We start from the raw sequence: 19,827 nt of genomic DNA on the forward strand, positions 1-19,827 counted from the left end.
AGAGAGGAGGTGAACTATTTTCAGTGTTGTGATAAAGCACTCTTTGAAGGGGTGTGTCTTCCTGTTGTTCCAGACCATGGGTACTCTGGATAATAGAGAAGACCTGGTGCCTAGTGTCTTTGCTTTCTTACACTTCCTTGTTTCCAGCCTGTTGAGGTCCTGGCTGAGGGTGTAATGACAGCCACTGGAGATGGTGAATTTGTCATCTGGGTCAACAAAGTGCAGAACCTGATGCTTTGTAGAGGACACGCATGGCTTTGTAAATGGTCGGGCTGGCAAGGGTGAGCGCCAATGCTGGTCCATTGGTGCAATTGATAGCTGCCTATTGAGGTGTCTCCCACACCACCGCCCGCGTTAATGTGCGGTCTGGATGGAGGAGCTGGACTTTTCCACCTTGCAACTAGCTCCCAAAGTGTGACGGCTTTAATGGAAGTTCTAATATTGCTGCCAGTACCACTGGGTATTTGTACCACTGGATTTATCACGTGTGAGGTGTGGGTATGGTGGTGCATCACATGGGCCCCAGACACCGTCAACACAGACAGTCGTCCAGTCAGTGGCACTGTAATAGCTGTACATAACTGCAAGTTTTGTAAACTATACTACAAGAGCCATTTTGTTCAGCATTCATTATCTGAAGCACCTTTTACATAGGTATGGTAGCAAAGGGGCAGAGAATATTTAAGCTGGTCTCAGGATTAAATCGTTTGGGAGGAAAGATGACCTGGAAATGCATGTCACCGCAACTACCCCAAACCATTTGTGTTTCCCTATGTCCAGGTAAGAACTTCAAATTGTGAATGCGTCATGTGCTCACCACAGTTTCCCATATTTTGCTCCTGCTTGTACCCTCTCCTCCACTGTACTCATTATACAAGATATATATATTTTTTAAATGCCCCCCTTCCCACCATGCTTGTTCTGAAGTTGGGCTATTTATCCATAAACTGGGTTGTTAAGCGTCTGCCATGTCACCCCTTGAACTGCTGGGGCCGTTAACTACAGCGAAGCTCCAGATATGGATATTGTGTCAACAAGTGACTGATGACTTGAAAATAATTAGAATAATTAAAATGTAGGGTGCCACAGGACTCTTCATTGAGCTCCACCCTTTTTAATATCTAAATGGCGCCCTCTGCAGTTTTAGTAATGTCATTTGGCATCAAAATTGTCTTGTATGCGGGTGATACCAAGCTGCTGCTGCTGTCTTGAGTGCGACTCGGTCACTGCTAAATAAAGCTTATATCTTGTGCGGTATGTGTGTGATATGGATTGGCTTAGAACTAATCTCTTACTGTGTAACCCAGATAAGAGAAATATAGCTGTTTGGCCCTGACCCTCTTCCGGGCTGGAAATGCCCTTGGCCAAGCATCTGTGTCCCTCTTCCCCTCAACCCCCTCCTCCACACAGGTAGTCAGGATCCTGGGAGTACTGTTTAATACACAGTTCTCCTTCAAAGCCCACATAGCAGCAGTGGTGAAATCCTGATTCTGGATTTTAAGAATGCTGAAGAAATTCCTCTCTTCCTTCCGTGGGATGCGCGGATAACAGTGGTTAGAGCACTGCTTTTGTCCAGATTGGACTTTGTCAATCTCCTCCACCTAGGAATTCCAGACTGTCTCTTGCACATCTGCAAATGGTGCAGCATATAGCAAGCAAGCAATCAGGGAATTGTAAGCGCGCTACTCACCCGTGAGGGTCTCAAGGCGCTGAGGGAGTGGTCCGCAGATCTGTTTAGCTAGGTCTTGAGGGTCTTCCTGAAGGTGTTCAGGAAGGGGGTGCGTCTGATGTCTGCCGGTAGCTCGTTCCAGGTCTTGGCTGCAATGTGAGAGAAGGATCTTCCGCCTGCTCTGGCTCTGTGGATGCGCAGGGTTTTGGCCAGTGCGAGGTTGGAAGATCGGAGGTTTCTTTTGGGTACGTGGAAGTTGATTCTGTCGTTGAGGTATTTGGGTCCGTTGTTGTGTAGGCATTTGTAGGTGTGAGTGAGGATTTTGAAAGTGACTCTTTTCTCCACGGAGAGCCAGTGGATACTCCGTAGGTGTTGACTGATGTGTTTGTGTCGGGGGATGCCGAGGACGAGTCTGACGGCGGTGTTCTGTATTGTCTGGAGTTTGCGGAGTAGGGACTTGTTGATGCCGGCGTAGAGTGCGTTTCCATAGTCCAGCCCGCTAGTGATGAGTGCTGGGTGACTATCTTCCTTGACTCCGGGGGGATCCACTTGAAGGTCATGTGGAGGATGCGGAGGGTGTTGAAGCAGCTGGAGGTGACGGCGTTGACCTGTCAGTTCATGGTGAGTGATGAGTCGAGTACAATGCCAAGGTTCTTGGTGTGGTCTGAGGGGGTAGATTGGCTTCCGCCTGCTGTTCAAATTGTCTAAATATTCCTCATTGTCCCACCAACATTCCTCAGTGTCTCACCTCTGGGGACAATTGCACTGGTTGGAGAGTGATGTTCAAAGCCTTAACGACGGCGCATCGAGCTTTCTACAATACAGGTTCCAAACACCTTAATGAGAGGATCGTTGAATACTGTCTGGCCAGGGCCTTGCGCTGTAGGAATTCTCAATCGATTGCAGTCCCCAATTTTAAAAGAAAGCAACGAGGTGGGCAGAGTGCCTCCTTTGTGGTACTTATTGCCAAGATATGGAACAAGCCCCAGCTTCAACCAAGAGCCCTAACGGATGAAGCAAACTTCTAAAAAGCCCTGAAAACCCACCTGTTTAATCTAGAAGTCCTGCTCCCCGACCGGATTTTGCCGTAGCGCTGGGACAATCTTTGAATAGCTGTGCGCTATACAAAATCATTCATTCAAAGTTGTGCACTTGTTTCTGTCCCTTGCTTAGACCTGTAAGAGTATTGGATGAGGGAGAACTGTAAGAAAGTGGCTCTGTATATACTGCACCAAAGTAAGGTTCAGTGTGCGCAGAGTCCACAGTCCACAGAGTTTTGGCAGAGGCTAAAGTTAGCTATAACCTTACTCTCTAAAATGGTAGCTTGGTCAAGCAGTAAGGCAGTATCAGAGGACATTGTAAAGCATTTGTTGTACACACTGAGTCAGCAAATGGTCTCACACACTCAAGAACTGAACTCTAGGACAATTATTTTGTATATAAAAATATATAGTAGTTTTATTTTAGAACCACAAGTGGGTATCAAAATACTTTCTCAGAATGAGATGCTTTAGCTACATACTTTAAATAAGCAATAGACTTTTAAATGCAATAGTTACAGTTGTTGCAATAGGCAACACAAGTTAAACACAATTATAACATTGAGCTCAATGGGGATTTTAAAGTAAACGCAGTATCAATTAATTTGCATAGGATTTTCTTACTCAGGGCTGGATCCAGCCCTGGTGCATCTCCTGTAAACAGTTGAAAGATATCGTTTTTGTTACACAGGCGAATATTTGTATGTTTCAAAAATCGACACTTGGAAGAATTTCTGGCAAAAACCAGACAATGTTATCCTATGGAGGAAAGTTTGGTTATCGGAAATTCACAGTTGTAATTGCTTTGTAGGGTCAGTGCTGGGCACAAAGATCCAGCACTGGGATCTCTCCTGATAACAGGCGAGTAATTTCGTTTTCGTTGATCGGGCGATTTTTAGTGAATATTTTAAAGTTTCAAAACTCGACACTTAGAAGAATTTCAAGTGAAACCAGTCAATGTTACCCTATGGAGAAAATGGAGGTTATCGGCTTTCAGGTAAGTACTCGAATGGCAGAGTTAAGCTTCTGGGCATACACTCGGGGGTCTCCCAGGGTCAGGTAGGTACAGTTGGTACACCCTCAGCGGCACAGGGGCAGCCAGGTGCAGAGAGAGTTAGGCCCAATGTTAGCCTATGGCGGGCAGGGGGCCTTTGGTTGGTGGCTGCTAGCAGGCAGGCCACGCGGCTGTGGGAGCTGGGCTCCTGGTCACTTACGCAGGGCAAGTGGGGAAGTAGAATAGGACAGATTTTGCACTTCCAGGGGCACTCGGGCGGCTGGGTGCAGGGTGCTTTTGAGCCGTCAGGCGCTCAATGTATTTCAGTGGAGAAGATGCAAGATGAACAAAGGCTGCAAGCTCGGGGACGGAGATTCTTCAGGTGCGACCACCACTTCGAAAGGTAAGTTGGGAAGCTATAGGTTAGGTAGGCGCCCAGGAGTTGGGCACAGGGGGCCGCAGGGCGCCGGGTGGAGGGGTGTCTTTTGGCGTCGGGAAATCTTACCCTCTGCTGGTCGCGGTTGGAGGGGTCCCTGGTATTGAGGCTGCAGGCGTCATCCGGAGCGTCGAGGATGGTCCTTGGGTGCTGGATTCTTGGTCAGTCACCGGGGGAACGTCCTAAATGGTCTTTGCTCACTCAGGCCGGGCTCGGCGGGTGCAGAGTGTGCTGGATTCGCAGTTCCTGGCGGGCACTAGGGGTTGTTGCTTGTTTTGAGCAGAACCACTGCTTGTGGGAGTTCCAGTCTTTTAGATGAGCAAGGCAGTCAGGTCCTACGGGGTGTTCGAGGTTGCTGACCACTGGAGATGCCGGGATTTAGCAGGTTCGAGGGTCAACAAGCCTGTAGGGCGGGGCCAAGTCCGTTGGTGTCGTCCTCTTGTTAGCAGCTGCACGGCAGGTCTTCTTTCTTCTTGTTCTTCTTCTTGTTTCGGATTCGGGATCTGAGGAAGGAAAGTTCAGGGTGCTCCTAAATACTAAATTTAGGGGCGTTACAGGTAGGTAAAGGTCAGGGACCAATGGGTGCACCCCCTATCCTGCCACTCTCCAGTGGGAGGGGGGAAGGAGCCTAGTTCTGATTGGGTAGAGCTCCCCATCCTCAAGATGGCGAGAGCCCGGAGTTGTGCTTCACCTCGCCTCCCCCACCTGAGGGGTGGGGTTGGCAGAGTCTGGTACACCCCCTTTCCTGACTTTGGTTTTCCTGCCGATCTTACCGCCAGAGTGGAGTTTAGAACCGGTGGGGGCCAGTTGCTGAGTACAGCAAGTGGCTTGGAGAAGCTCACAAAGGTGGTATGCCTTTGAAGCTTCCCCCTGCTCATCCTGGGGGAGGAGACCTAGCACCTCGCCCAGGATGTGCATTGTTGCAGACCCACGAGAGCGGATGGCTCTCTACCCAGGGGTCCAGCAACATGTCTGCTGGGTGGCAGCCTATGCAGCCTCTGTCAGGACACGGGTTGTTGGTTAGTTTCAGGGGGCATCTCTAAGATGCCCTCTGTCATGCATTTTCATTAAATCCCACACTGGCATCAGTGTGGGTTTAATGTGCTGAGACGTTTGATATCAAACTTCAGTCTTCAGTGTAGCCATCATGGTGCTGTGGAGTTCGTGATGACGATCTCCCAGCACCATATACTCTTAATGGCAGCAATGCACTTGCAGTGCCCAGGAATGGACCTGGGTACTGTAGGGGTTCAGGGCTCATGCACCTGTACCCACACCACTGGCATAGGGCACCCAGCTAGAGGGGTGACTGAGGTATGCCAGGGCAGTGTGTTTGTGGGCATGGCACACAGGGATGTGTGCCATGTCGACTCTGTTTTGTCTTGTATCCAGACACTCAGCCTGCAAAGTCAGTGTGGTGTGTGTCAGGGTACAGGGCCTCTAAGGATGGCACAATGAGTGCTGCAGCCCTTGGGGGCCTTTCCTGGTCACAGGGCCCTGGGTACCTAGGGTACCATTTACCAGGGGCTGACATGTGGCCAGAGATGCCGATTGGTTGTAGGCTTCAATGCAGTTTTAGGGAAGGAACACAGGCCCTGGGCACCTGATTGGCAGGAGCCCAGGGCACACTCAGTCAAAGTACATCAGCAATTCAACAAAAAGTGGGGGCATACCATGCAAGAAAGATGGCACTTTCTCACAAGAACTGCTTGACACTCAGTCATCTGCTTTTGTTCCCTACAGAGGACGGCGCTGTAGTGATGGAAGTGGACCATGATAAGCAAGTGGTGTACACAGAGACCTTGTCCCTCGCTCTGCATGAACCAGACCTCATGCTGCCCGCCATGAAGCCCTCTGAGGAGCATGTGGCGAATCGCCTCACTGCACCCATCGTTTCCACTCATCTGGACACCAAGCATGTCTCCTTTGAGCGGTGAGTATGCATACTAGCGGCAGGGGGGAAGTGGGGTTGCACAAGGGTAAAGTTATGTGAATGTTGTTGATGGAATATTGCTCCCATTACCCACCCGTCCTTCCTTCTTTGAGAGAGAGTGAGAGAGACTGGTAGAGGGAGAAGAGTGTATGCCTTCATCGTTCTTTCCTTGCATGTGTGTGTTGGGTGCCCCCAAAGCTGGTATGTGTGTAGCATTCAATGAGTCTGTCTGTGAGTGAGATGGAGACACAAAGAGGTGGCTCCAAGCTGGAGAAGCTTTGGTAGAGGATGCATGCATGTGTGGGGGTGTTTGTCCGATCATGATCATTTCTCAGGAGCCCTCTGGTCAGTATATCCCTTCTACTGCCTCCTCAGGAACAGGTCAGGGATCTGGGGCTGGCGGTCAGAGAAGATGGAGTCCATCAGCGGGTATGAAGCTAAGGTAAGAAGGGGCCACTCATTCTGGGTTGTTACAGTACAATGCAGTGGTGGAAGGGGGGTGATTTACTACCTTATTGCAGTGCAGAGGAAGAAAACGAGGCTAGCTGGAGACTCCCCGGGTACCAGCTGGGGAGTCTGTCCATGCCCCATTTCTGCATTTAGTCCAGATTTCTTCTTCCTACTTTCAGGCCCCTGTCCGCCCATTTTGCTGTCCACTCCTTCTTTTTGTTTTTATTTATTTTTTTAATATCTTTCTCTACCTCTAGTTTTCTCCCCCTTCAATTTTCTGACTATCACTTTATTCCTGCTTTTGTGTGTTTCCATTTCCTCTGTAGACTCTTCTGTGCATGCCCTTATTTCTCTTGCTTTCGCTCACTCTCCTCTGCTGTCTGACACACTCTTCCCCCTTGTTCCATTTTGCTTCACTACTTCTTCCTCCTTGTCCCGTCTCTTTCTAACCCTTTCTTCTCCTGCTCTAAATGCTCTCCCTTGTTAGGATAGAAGAATATAAGATAATCCTTTGAGGGAATATTTGTACAAAGCATAATTGCCATGACGTCGAATCACCTTGCAAAAACTCTGCTCTCCAATTACATTATGATTTTTCTTTCTTTCACTGCAGAGTTTCAGAGTTTATAGTCTGAGAACGTTTTCAGTTGCTTTATTCCTTTTGTGCTCTTATGTTCTGTAGTAGGTGTTGCCTTTGGTTAAAAAAGTGTATTATTAATTTGTCTTCTCTACTGATGCTGTCTTGGTTCTTTAGCTTTGTTATGGTTCTCTGACCCCTTCTCTCTACAGTTTCTGTGCATCATCCCTTTTTAGGTCTCGGCTAGCGAAGGCTGCGCTTGCGCAGTCTCGCTCGCGAGATTTAATGACTTTGAGTGACTTTTAGAAGAGGGGCTTGCTCCCGCCCCTCTTCTTCCCTGTTCTCCATTGGCTGGCCTAGTAAATGCTGGCCAGCCATTGGAGAAGAGGTCCCGTCACTCCGATCCTGCCCCGTCCTTTTCGGATCGGGGGGCGTGTTTTTTGCGAGAAGTCTCAGGGAGGAGACAACAGCAAAACACGCCCCCCAATCCGAAAACGAGGCTCCCTTTCTCCGAGGCATTTTCTGCTGTGCCTCGGAGAAAGGCGGTGGTGTCCCGGCGCATTTGTTAATTTCCAATACTTTGCCTATGGGTTTTGTGGACAGCCTGCTGTGAATAGACTCGCTTGTGAGCTGGTGCTCTTGTTGGTCCAGTTGAGGGTGGGTCTTGATGCGTTCAGAACAGCTGTAGAATCAATCAGGCCTCAATGACTGTGAAGGACTTTCAGAATTGTCGAGCAGCAGCTGAGGTTTTATCTGTGCTCAGCACGCAGCCCTTACCTCGGAGAACGACCCCTTTGAAGACATTGCTCAGGGGGCTTTGGAACTTGCCAGCTCGGCGCTGCTGAGCATCACAAACCATTAAAAACAAGGACTGTCCCTTTAATGATTTACCTCATACACGCCCCGTTTTAACCGTTTTCAGGCGCTCCCGATTCACAGCCGAGCGACTGGTGCCAGGTAGGAGAAGGGAAAAGTGGTGTGTGTCCCAATATAACAATGTGTCAGCGGCTGACCAGGGACTTGGGAGCCAAAACTTCCTGTCTTAGAAGCATTCACCGGAGCCTCACGGCTTTGTGGTCGTCCACTCGCAATTAACAGTTTAATAGCGAGAATTTTTTTTAGGCGCACTTCGTGGTTTGTTAATGTTCGAGGCATGTGGGCTGCTGAATTCATATCTGTGCATAGATCGCCGCCTAGTGTTGGGTCCGGATGTTTGCACGTTGTTGTCCTGGAAGAGTCTTCGAAGTATCCTTGGATAGGTGACTCCTCCCCTGGACTACAGTGCGCATGGGCATCCTCTCCATCCTCAGATTGTTTTTTTCCGCCATTGGGTTCGGATGTGCTATCTTAGCTCAAGTTAGGAAAATATTTTTTCGAGGCCAAAAGGCCTTTAGTTCGCGTCGGTACTGTTTATCGATCGGGTTTCGATAGAATTTGTTAGTTTACTAACTTTCAGCACCGACTGCTTTCGCATTTACCTGTCCATCGACGACTTCGACGATGGAATCCAGGACGCCGTTCAAAAGGTGTCCGGTATGCAATGCGAAGTACCCACACATCGACGTCCATCCGGTGTGCAACAAATGCCTTTCGCCGGACCACGACGAATCAACATGCATGGCCTGTGCCCGGTTCCGCTCGAAGAAGACTCTGCGGAATCGACGAGCGGCGAGACTCGAGGCGCAGCACGCGGCACCGGCCCCGACAGACATCTTCGGCGAGGCCGAGGACGTCGAGGAATTGGAAGTCTTGCCCTCCAGTCCCGTTTCCGAACACGAACCCGGATCGGACGAGGAAGACGAGTCACTCTTCCACAGAGGTGAAGACGACACCGAGGTAGGAGACGACCAGGAGGCCTTCGGGGCCGAAGAAAGTAGCTCCAATGATGAACAAGGCCCACCTGTTCAAACCGTTCAAACACCAGTGCCACAGCCTATGGCTCCGGTCGAGGGATCGCCTTCGGGCCTTACCCGAGACCCATCCCGCAGCTCTTCGGCCCCGCCCTCGGGCCCGGCCTCGGACGTTCAGCGGCAGCCATTACTACATAAACAGGCTGGTTTCCCTATCACAAAACCGAAACCGAAAGCTGCTCAGGTTCCACCGAAACCGAAACTGAAAGTAGCGCTGGTCGGATCGAGGCCTTCGACGCCAGCGCACCGCGTCGGCACCGACCGCACCAAGAGGGACTTCGGTGCCGAACTTGAGGCGGGCGACGTTGGAGTCGACAAACGGAAAAAAGCCATCGGCACCGACAAACCTGCTCGGCTACCGGCACCGACGACACCAAGGGCCGTACCGCCTGCTGTGTCTCACATCGCTCCCTCGACGACACCTAAGCCTCAGGTATCGAAGACTTCGACGGTGATCTCTTCACCCCGACTCGATGACCCTCCGGCACCGAAAAAATCTACGGCCGCCTCTACGAGCCTGGCCGGTGCCAAAGCCTCGAAGGCGCCCCAAGTACGACCTGGTGTGACGCAAGGCAGCAAAACCACACCTGTCCTCCAGGACACGTCGGGCTCCGGTTCGGTCGGAGCTCCCGCAGCCTCTTCGGTGCCGACCAACATTACCTTCGGCTTGCCTCCGTCAACAATCCCAAAAATGTTCCAACTCAGGACACGGGTCACCCAACCTACGGTCACACCTGCTGAGACGTCTCCAGCACGTATCATCGACGCCGGCACTGGCAGAATGATTCTCCAGGACCGAAGGATAACTTCGGAGCCGCCATTGGACCCTTTCAGGATCCCACTAAAAAGGAAGTTGCCTGCAGAATCGGAACCTCTCCTTTATGAACCCTTCCATTCATCCTACCAGGATCCACACCGGTTCTCCCCCACACGCTCCGATACAGACGCATTGGAGGACTACATGGCTGACCAAGTCCCCTACCATGTAGACACGGACCCTGATGACCAGCAGGACCCTGATCAAACTTGGGGCGACCCTGCAGACCCCAGTGCACCTCTCGATGCACAGGATCCACAACTCTATGGGGCAAAGACATCTCCTACGGAGGATACTGCAGCGTTCAATGCTCTTATCGAACGTGCTGCCAATAACCATGGGGTGCAGCTTCACTCTGATACCATCGAAGATGACTTTCTGATGGACACCTTTGCATCCTCAGAAAGACATGTAAAGACTCTGCCAATGTTGAAGGGGGTCCTCAAACCAGCCAAGGACATTTTCAAAGAACCCACCAGGGCACGAGTGATAAACCCCAGGATTGATAAAAAATACAGATCAGCACCTGGGGATCCTACTTACATCAGAGGACAATTACCACTCGACTCCATCGTCGTAGCGAATGCACGCAAGAGGGCACACTCGCAAACAACAGGTGACGCTCCTCCCCCGGACAAAGAGTCCAAGGTGTTAGAAACCTCTGGCAAGCGAGTTGCCGCCCAAGCTGCCAACATATGGCGCATAGCCAACACTCAGGCGCTCCTTGCTCGCTATGATAGAGCGCACTATGACACACTTGGGCAAATATTCCAACATCTCCCTGACCAGTTCAAGGAAGGCGCAGAAATGCTCATCAGAGAAGGACAGCTACTAACGAACGCTTCCATCAAATGCGCACTAGATGTTGCAGACACGGCTGCCAGAGCCATAAACACAAGCGTCATGTTGCGACGACATGCCTGGCTACGGATCTCAGGATTCAAGCCTGAGGTACAAAACAATATACTGAACCAGCCCGTCAACCCCGACTATTTATTCGGGCCAGAGGTTGACACCACCCTCGAAAAGATAAAAAAGGATACGGACACTGCAAAGTCCATGGGCGCACTACAAACTCAGTCCTTTCGGAGCGGCTCCTTTCGTCGCCCCGGAAACAAGGGAGCAGGTAGAGGACAGGGGTCACAACAAACATATAACAAAGGCAATACACAGACCACCTATGATAAAAACACCCGAGGTGGATATCGTGGCTCCAGCACAAAGGGCAGAGGACGCGGCTACGGCAACACCAGGTCCTCCCCCAAGAACAAGCAGTGACGCCCTCTCCCTTCCTCCCGACCACATAACACCTGTCGGGGGAAGGCTACAAAGGTTCCTGTCCACGTGGAATTCCATCACCACGGACAGGTGGGTCAAAGATATTATAAAATACGGTTACTGTCTGGAGTTAACCTCCACTCCACCCACAATACCACCAAGAAGCCGTCCTATGTCCTCAGAGCACTTAACGCTCTTACAGCAAGAAGTGCAAAGTATGCTTCTAAAAGGCGCTATAGAGGTCGTACCCATCCACGAGCAGGGTGCGGGAGTGTACTCCCTCTACTTCTTAATTCCAAAAAAGGACGGGTCGCTCAGACCTATATTGGACCTGAGACCCCTGAACCAGTACATTCTTTCAGAGCACTTTCATATGCTCACTCTACAGCAAGTCCTTCCGCTTCTCAAGCAGGGAGACTTCCTAGCCACACTGGACCTCAAGGATGCGTACTTTCACATACCCATCCACCCCTCACACAAAAAATACCTCAGGTTCACTGTTCAGGGGCAGCACTATCAGTTCAAAGTCCTTCCCTTCGGCGTGACAACAGCGCCCAGGGTTTTCACGAAGTGCCTCGCTACGGTGGCAGCACATCTACGGAGGCAGCATATACACGTCTACCCCTACCTAGACGACTGGCTCGTTCAAGCGAAGTCAGCCCAGCAATGTGCAAGCCACATGTCCCGCACCATTCACCTTCTTCACAGTCTGGGATTCTCACTGAATTATCCAAAGTCCCATCTCCAGCCCGCACACGTACAACAGTACCTAGGTGCGACTATAGACACTCTGGCGGCCACAGCTCAGCCAAATTTAGTGAGGATCGACAGCATACAACTGCTGATCTCCAAATTCAAACCCAATCACTCACTTCCAGCGCGAGTGTTCATGCAGTTGATAGGCATGATGGCCTCCTGCATCTTCATAGTCCCGCACGCGAGATTACATATGCGCCCACTTCAGGAGTGCCTAGCACGTCAGTGGAATCAGGCTCAAGGACAGTTAAAGGACCTAGTGTTGGTGAGCGGTCGGGCATACAACTCTCTGCATTGGTGGAATCCACAAAACCTTTGCAAGGGCCGACCGTTCCAAGAGCCTGTCCCACAAATAGTACTGACAGCGGACGCGTCTCTCCAGGGATGGGGAGCTCATGTACTCCACTACACAGTGCAAGGACTATGGACAACACAACAAAAGAAGTTGCACATCAACCTTCTGGAATTGATGGCAATCTTCCTAGCCATGAAGGCGTTCAAAGTACATCTATGCAACAAGGTCGTGTTGATCCGGACGGACAACATGACCGCAATGTACTACATACAGAAACAGGGAGGCACACACTCTCCACAGTTGTCTCATCTGGCTCAGAGCATGTGGAAGTGGGCCATTCAAAGGAACATGTTCCTCATGGCGGAACACCTCCCTGGCAAGGACAACCAGATGGCGGATCTGCTCAGCAGACACAGCCACCAAATGCACGAGTGGGAGTTACACCCATCAGTACTCCAACCGTACTTTCAGCAGTGGGGTCATCCGGAGATAGACCTATTCGCGACAAGCGAAAACGCAAAATGCCCAAGCTTCGCCGCCAGATTCCCACATCCGCAGTCGCAGGGCAATGCGATATGGATGAACTGGTCCGGCAGATTTGCGTACGCTTTTCCCCCAGCGCCATTGATACCGCTAGTGGCCCGCAAACTCCGACAACACTCCCTGACACTCGTCCTAGTTGCTCCCACGTGGGCACGCCAGCCGTGGTACACCACCTTCCTCGAACTATCCGTGGTGCCGCATCAAAGGCTGCGGATCAAACCCGCGCATTTGACGCAGAACCATGGAGAGGTTCAGCACCCAGATCCGCAACAGCTGAATCTGGCGATCTGGCTCCTGAAGTCCTAGAGTTTGGCTATCTCAACCTGCCACCTGACTGTATGGACATCATCAAGGAGGCCAGGAGACCCACTACCAGAGCTTGCTATGCAGCCAAATGGAAAAGGTTCGTCATTTATTGCGGAAATAATGACATCAACCCGCTGGACGCATCCATCCAAAACATCATCTGTTATCTCTTACACCTATATCGATGCAATCTGGCGTACACCTCTATACGTGTCCATTTGACCGCAATATCAGCCTATCTGCAAACCAGGCAGCACCTCTCTCTATTCAGAGTGCCTGCCATCAAAGCATTCTTGGAAGGGCTCAAACGAGTCATTCCACCTAGTCACCCACCGGCTCCAATGTGGAACCTCAACTTGGTCCTCACACGCCTGATGGGTCCACCCTTTGAACCTCTACACTCATGCGAGATTCAATTCCTTACCTGGAAAGTGGCCTTCCTAGTAGCGATCACTTCCCTCAGAAGAGTTAGTGAACTCCAGGCACTAACCGTTCAAGAGCCATTTATTCAGGTTCACGCTAACAGGGTCGTACTACGTACCAACCCCAAGTTCATGCCCAAGGTAATATCACAGTTCCACATGAACCAGACTATTGAACTGCCCGTTTTCTTCCAAAACCCACAAACTGTTGCAGAAAGGGCACTACATACACTAGATGTACGGAGGGCCCTCATGTACTACATCGACAGGACTAAACCATTCAGGAAGACAAAACAACTGTTCGTTGCCTTTGCCCCACACCACAAAGGTAACGCCATCTCCAAAGCAGGGATAGCCAGATGGTTAGTTAAGTGTATTCAAATCTGTTATCAAAAGGCAAAACGCACATTAACTATTCCACCACGAGCCCACTCAACACGTAAGTTGGGGGCTTCCATGGCCTTCCTAGGAAATATTCCCCTGCATGATATATGCAGAGCAGCCACATGGTCCACTACACACACATTTACAAAACACTATTGCGTAGATGTGCAGTCAAAACAGCAGGCAGCTGTAGGACAGGCTGTTCTCAAAACACTTTTTCAGACCGCTGCAGCTGGCACGGGTAGCCGCCGCTAATAGAGGGCACTGCTATGTATTCTATGCACAGATATGAATTCAGCAGCCCACATGCCTCGAACTGAATATGCTACTTACCAGTATGCATCTGTTCTTGGCATGTAGGGCTGCTGACATTCATATCGCCCTCCCTCCTCCCCGGCGCCTGTCGCAGCTGCAGCTCTCAGAATTACTGCAAGCATGGTCATCACTTTCTGTATCTACTCCATCACTGCCACAATGGCGAAAAACAATCTGAGGATGGAGAGGATGCCCATGCGCACTGTAGTCCAGGGGAGGAGTCACCTATCCAAGGATACTTCGAAGACTCTTCCAGGACAACAACGTGCAAACATCCGGACCCAACACTAGGCGGCGATCTATGCACAGATATGAATGTCAGCAGCCCTACATGCCAAGAACAGATGCATACTGGTAAGTAGCATATTCATATATCGTCTAGTGGCTCGTAGGAATGTAGCGCTAAAGTCACCCGTGTTTGCAGTTCAAGCTATTGGATGCCTCCATGTCGCGGAGTGGGGTGGAGGGGCGGGGAGGGGGACGCGTTAATGAGCCACTCCGGGTTTTTTGCGCTGTAATCTGGTACTTGAGTCTGACGGTCCATTTGAAGTGACAACAGACATGGCTGGGCTGTTTCGCATGTTCTCAGGATACCTGCGTCAGAGATCCATTAATTACAAACGCCTGAAACCCTCAGCACAGGTAGATTAGGTTTTTAAACGTGGACTATTTTGCTGCCTACTTTTAAAATTTGGGGTTCGTCGATTTCCTAGGTGTTAAAATAGTTATTCGTTATGGGGACATCTTTCGGCTGGTAAATACAATTCATTTTAAACCATCAGCGCTTTATCTGACAAGTCTAAATGAAACCGGGCCATGCTGGTCTTGGCGTTCCTTTAATAATAAGAGCTCAGCTGTTGTAGCTATTGACATGAAAGAAGGACAATAGGTGTACTACTGAAAAGATACCTTCTTCAGATTGCCTCATTGCTAATATAATATTTAAAGAGCAGCAAACTGGAAGTTACTCGCCAAAAACTGATCTGAGCAGATAGCGGCATAGTCTAGTGCATCATAAAAGTTTCATACTCATTCATTATTTCTTGTATATTAAAAACACAATATATGCTTGATGGAAGATCAGTTACAAACACAAATGTATATGTGTATTTTGTAACATGCTGTAAATTGTGATGAATCTTATAGAAGCGTTGGAAATCTAAAGTTTCGATCTTAGTAGTACATATTATAAGACTTTGAAGTAGATGCAGCACTGGTTTAAGATGGCCGCCGCTATGCCTCACCCCATAAGGGACACCTCGCCAGTCGACGGCTGCCTCAGACCACAGCTGAGCGATGCCGGAAGTTCCGCTGGTGGTGGTTGTCCCTGCAGCCGAGGCTTGTCATGTGATGTTGCCCACCTGCTAGGGGCGCTAAAGGAGGACCTGAAGTGTGGTGCTGTAAGAGCTTGTGAGTGGTCCCGGCCTTGGGGGACAGGCTGCCCCGCCATGGGGTGTTGCTACAGTAATGAGAACGAGGGAAACGCGCAGGTAAGGCTGGGCGACCAGGGGGTGCAGGGGAACCAGGCTCTTAAATGAGGTTTAGGTGGCAGCTACAAACATGGCATAAAGTGGATACGAGTGTTGCCTGCAGTGTTTCAGATGGTGCTAGGAGGAAGTGGACATGGTGGGACACAACGTGGTTGGCAGATGCTAGGAGGAAGTGGACATGGTGGGACACAACGTGGTTGGCATGAGAGGAGAATTGTAAATAAGATGGAGATGCCAGCAAGGTACAGCGCGCAGGAGCATGTATTTTTTTCCATTTATTTATTACTTCTATTAATTGCCTCTGGCAGTTCCAGGTGTTGATTGTGGAGTTGCTAGTGGGCGGGCAAAAGGTTTGCTATATGGTTCAAGATTAGACAGTGAAGTCAATGGAAGGGAGGAGATAGTAGCATAGGGGAAGTACGTGATCCTTCCTGTAAGTGAAGGAGGAAAAGAAGGGTCTCAATTTTATGAAAGAGGGGCGTGGCCACTAACTAGAGCCAATGCTGTGATGATCCTGGAGGAAGTGAGGTAGAAAACGGAAAACCAGTGGTAAATAAAATGGATGAATTTGGTGTCGACACAATAAGGAAGATATTATATAAGGAATGGGAAAAGAGTCGCATTCAGAGAAGCCCAGCGGTTGCATAGTATTTACTACACATCTAGACAGCACAGGTAGATTAGGTTGTTAAACGTGGACTATTTTGCTGCCAACTTTTAAAATTTGGGGTTCGTCGATTTCCTAGGTGTTAAAATAGTTATTCGTTATGGGGGACATCTTTCGGCTGGTAAAAAATACAATTCATTTTAAACCATCGGCGCGTTATCTGACAAGTCTTTTTACAGCTGGTAATTCATGAAAATGAAAAGATGTGAACACTTTAAAGCTTATCTTCAGGCAATAGCTGCAATGCCTTTGTGTCTACTCCTTCATTAGTTCACTGACATTACTGCCAACTTTGCATCTATTTAGTGACAATCAATGATAACCATCTTCCTTATTAGAAACATGCCAGCCTAGGATTCTAGATGGTAAAATCTTGATCACCCTCGACCTCCTAACCTGGAGTTTCTGACTTTCACTTTTTGGGGTCACCCTCTCAAATAGCATACTTCACCCATGCTCACAAAACAGCAAGTTTACAGATATGCAAGGATCTATTCTGCACATATTAGTATGGTAGAATAATTAAAAGCGTGGCCAGGGTTTGGTCTATCTCTATTTTGTCATGTTCAAAGTAATTGCCTGAGCATAGGGACTAAAACAACCCTTTATCACTTATCATGAGGGCAGATCACTGCATACTGAGTGCCGTACTACTTGAGGAATTAAAAAACCACAGTGAAGGAGGGGGAACAGCAGTCACATTGTATCTTTGTGTCACTGTGGAGTACAGGATCCTGTCCTCCAGCTCCCTTATCCCCTTTCTGTAAGGTGTGAGTACAAAGTCACTTCAAGAAGCTTGTAAAACATGATTCCTTAAAGTGGGAAATTCAGCATGCTTCCAATTTGTTACACTGCGTCGACCTTCTTTGGTTGGTCCTGATTTCGCCATGCCTTTTGCTTCAGAGTAATGTTGCCCTTGGGACAAGACTGTAGTCCCAGGTATTCACACTCCTATGCCAGAGCGTTCATTAGTACACTAATGTTTCACACTTGCATTGCAAATTCCACACTGTATTTGCAGTATGACTTCCAGTACTGGTAACTGTGTCACACTTGGGGCTCAGTTGAGCTGGAATTGAGGAGCAGTTAGGCCATTATATGCATGTCTTAAGGTAGTGCAGAATATCTGTGCTATGCACAGTTTTAACCTTTAAGCTTTTTTGAATCCTCCATCCAACATTGTTGTACCATAGAGCAGTTCCTTGTATTATGTAGTGCTCTTATTTGTCTTCGTGTGTGTTTGCATTGTGTCTGTGTGGGCACTCATCTATACAGATTAGTGTGTTTGTACGGCTGTGTGTGTATGTGTTCATGCCTATTCATGTCTGTGTGCATGTGTGTGCCTATTCACTCGCGGGTGCGTGTTTGTGTGTGCCTCTTCATTCATATGAGTTTCCAGAGTGTGGGCATTGTGTTTGTGTGGGCACTCATCTATGCATATTAGTGTGTTCGTAAGGATGTGTGTATATGCGTCTGTGCCTATTCATGTGCATGTTGTATGTGCCTATTCATACGCGGGTGTGCATGTCTGTGGTGTGTGTGCCTATTCATTTGTGTGTGTTTGCCCGAGTGAATGCGTAGTGTTTATTTCTATGTGCGCCGCAATCATCAATGCAGATTAGTGTGTTTTTGAAAGGATGTGTGTGTGTTTATTTTCTATATGTGTGTAGTTACCTTTATGCGTGCCTGCGTTTGCACAGCCAAAATGCATTTTTGCTTGTGTCTGCGCTAGTCTTTATATACGAGTGTGTTTTTAAGGCATCGCATGAATAAATGTGTGTTTTCAGTGCCTGTGTGTGTATATGTGTAAGATTGTGTATTTGTTAGGGCTACACTAAAATAAACATGTATGGAACTTGCCGACAATGAAAAATACGACACTTACTCCCCAAGCCTTGTATACTCGTAATGTTCCTTTCAACAGTGTCATTTTGTGCCTACAGATACCCACTTCAACGTGCTCCTGCCACGCATGGCATTCAGACTTTGTAGGTGTAGTAAGCCTGTCGTATTTAGCCATCCCCTGCTGCACGTCAGCGTAGAGTGAAACTTCCCCGCAGCCACAGATCACCTTTTTGGCCCACTGACAGCCACTGCGAGAAACTCTCATTGCTTTCAGCCTCAACTCTGGATCTCTTAATTGTTGCTGTTATAAACACCTGGAGGCGACATGTTTCAAAGCGTGCACTATACAAGAGTAAAAAGCTGAAAAAAAAAAAAACAAATGAGTGCCGGTGAGTGCCACCTGCAACCACCGGTTCACATTTACCGGTGTGTGTGTGGTGTCAGTGTTATGCCGTTATGTGTGCTGCGAAATGCACGCATGCGTTGTGGTTGTGTTAACTATTGTGTTAGGATTATTTTGGATATAGAAAAGCGTTTAAGCGTTGAGCCCGGTTCCTTATGCCAACAAAGGTGCACTCATATGCAGAAATGTGCGTTTGTTGAAGTTTGTTTGCGTTTCTTGTGCGTGCTTGTGAGGCTGTAAGAAAATAAAACTTTATTAAAGATAATAAAAACCCTAATGTGTATCCGTGCTTTCCGGCAAATGGCTATACCGGTTGTGTTTGTGTATTTATTAGAGCAGACGATTGTCACGCCATCATAAACACCTTTTAATTACTCTGTGTGTGTGTGTGTGTGTAGGTGCCTCTATTTGTGTGTGGGTTGCTATATGTGGGTGGCTCTGTGTGTGTGGGTGGCTCTATTTGTGTGTGGGTGGCTCTTTGTGTGGGTGCAAATGCAATAGGTCTCGCATTTGAGAGTGATTAAGCTATTGACATTGTAAATAACAATGCCGTTTCTTTAAATGTTTTAAAAACAAAAACATAAATAAAAATAATGTCATGAGCAATGCCAATAGCTCTAACTTTAATAATGCCGAGACCATTGCATTGTAAATGCTTGTTTTTTTTTCTATTTAGTGTTGGTTTAATCACAATTTTTTGGAGCACACAATTGCATCTATAGTTCAAATCACAAATCATAAAATACAAAATCACTAATAATCAGTTGGGCTCCTGCTCCTCTCCCACCGCTCCCCAACTCCTCCAATCCCACACGCCCGCCAACGCGCCTCGCCGTGGTGGGATTAACCTACGGCTTCGTCAGGGCTCAAAACTCCTCAAAATGTATTCCTTGTTACAGACAGCTCTCGGTAATATAACTATATCTTCCTTCCTTATAGTTCTCTTGGATGTTGCGGCACCAACATATTTCAAATCAATTATTTCAAACTTCAAGTGTATATTGAAGTATCTCAAACCACCGCCTGCCACCATAAAATTAACAGCTTCTTCCAAGTCCTTTAACTCCGGAACCTTCAACCCGAGTGCAGGTGTATATATTAATACCGCAACATCCACAAGAACAAGAAACGCGCTGGCAGGCACACTGGACCGGAGGAACCGAGGAACAACAAAAGAAGAACAAGAGCCCAACCGATCATTTTTTTATTTTATTTTTTTTTAAAATTTTCTAAAAATTTTATTGTGCAGAGAAAAAGGGTACAAGCACGGGCCTACAACCTCCTGGGCCGGCCGCTA

The 19,827-nt window shown here is 48.6% G+C and overlaps 1 protein-coding gene across 1 annotated transcript in view; it reads left to right on the forward strand.

The window, feature by feature from the left end:
• Window positions 1-19,827, forward strand: part of ANKRD13D (ankyrin repeat domain 13D) — a 214,138-nt gene that overhangs the window by 56,768 nt on the left and 137,543 nt on the right. Inside the window, exons 6-7 of the mRNA XM_085651622.1 lie at window positions 5,883-6,072; window positions 6,448-6,514. Coding sequence (XP_085507748.1) covers window positions 5,883-6,072; window positions 6,448-6,514 — 257 coding nt within the window. The remainder of the gene's footprint in view (window positions 1-5,882; window positions 6,073-6,447; window positions 6,515-19,827) is intronic.

The sequence above is a fragment of the Triturus cristatus genome, chromosome 4_1 (genome assembly GCF_964204655.1).
Source record: "Triturus cristatus chromosome 4_1, aTriCri1.1, whole genome shotgun sequence".
In the NCBI taxonomy this organism is placed as follows: domain Eukaryota; kingdom Metazoa; phylum Chordata; class Amphibia; order Caudata; family Salamandridae; genus Triturus; species Triturus cristatus.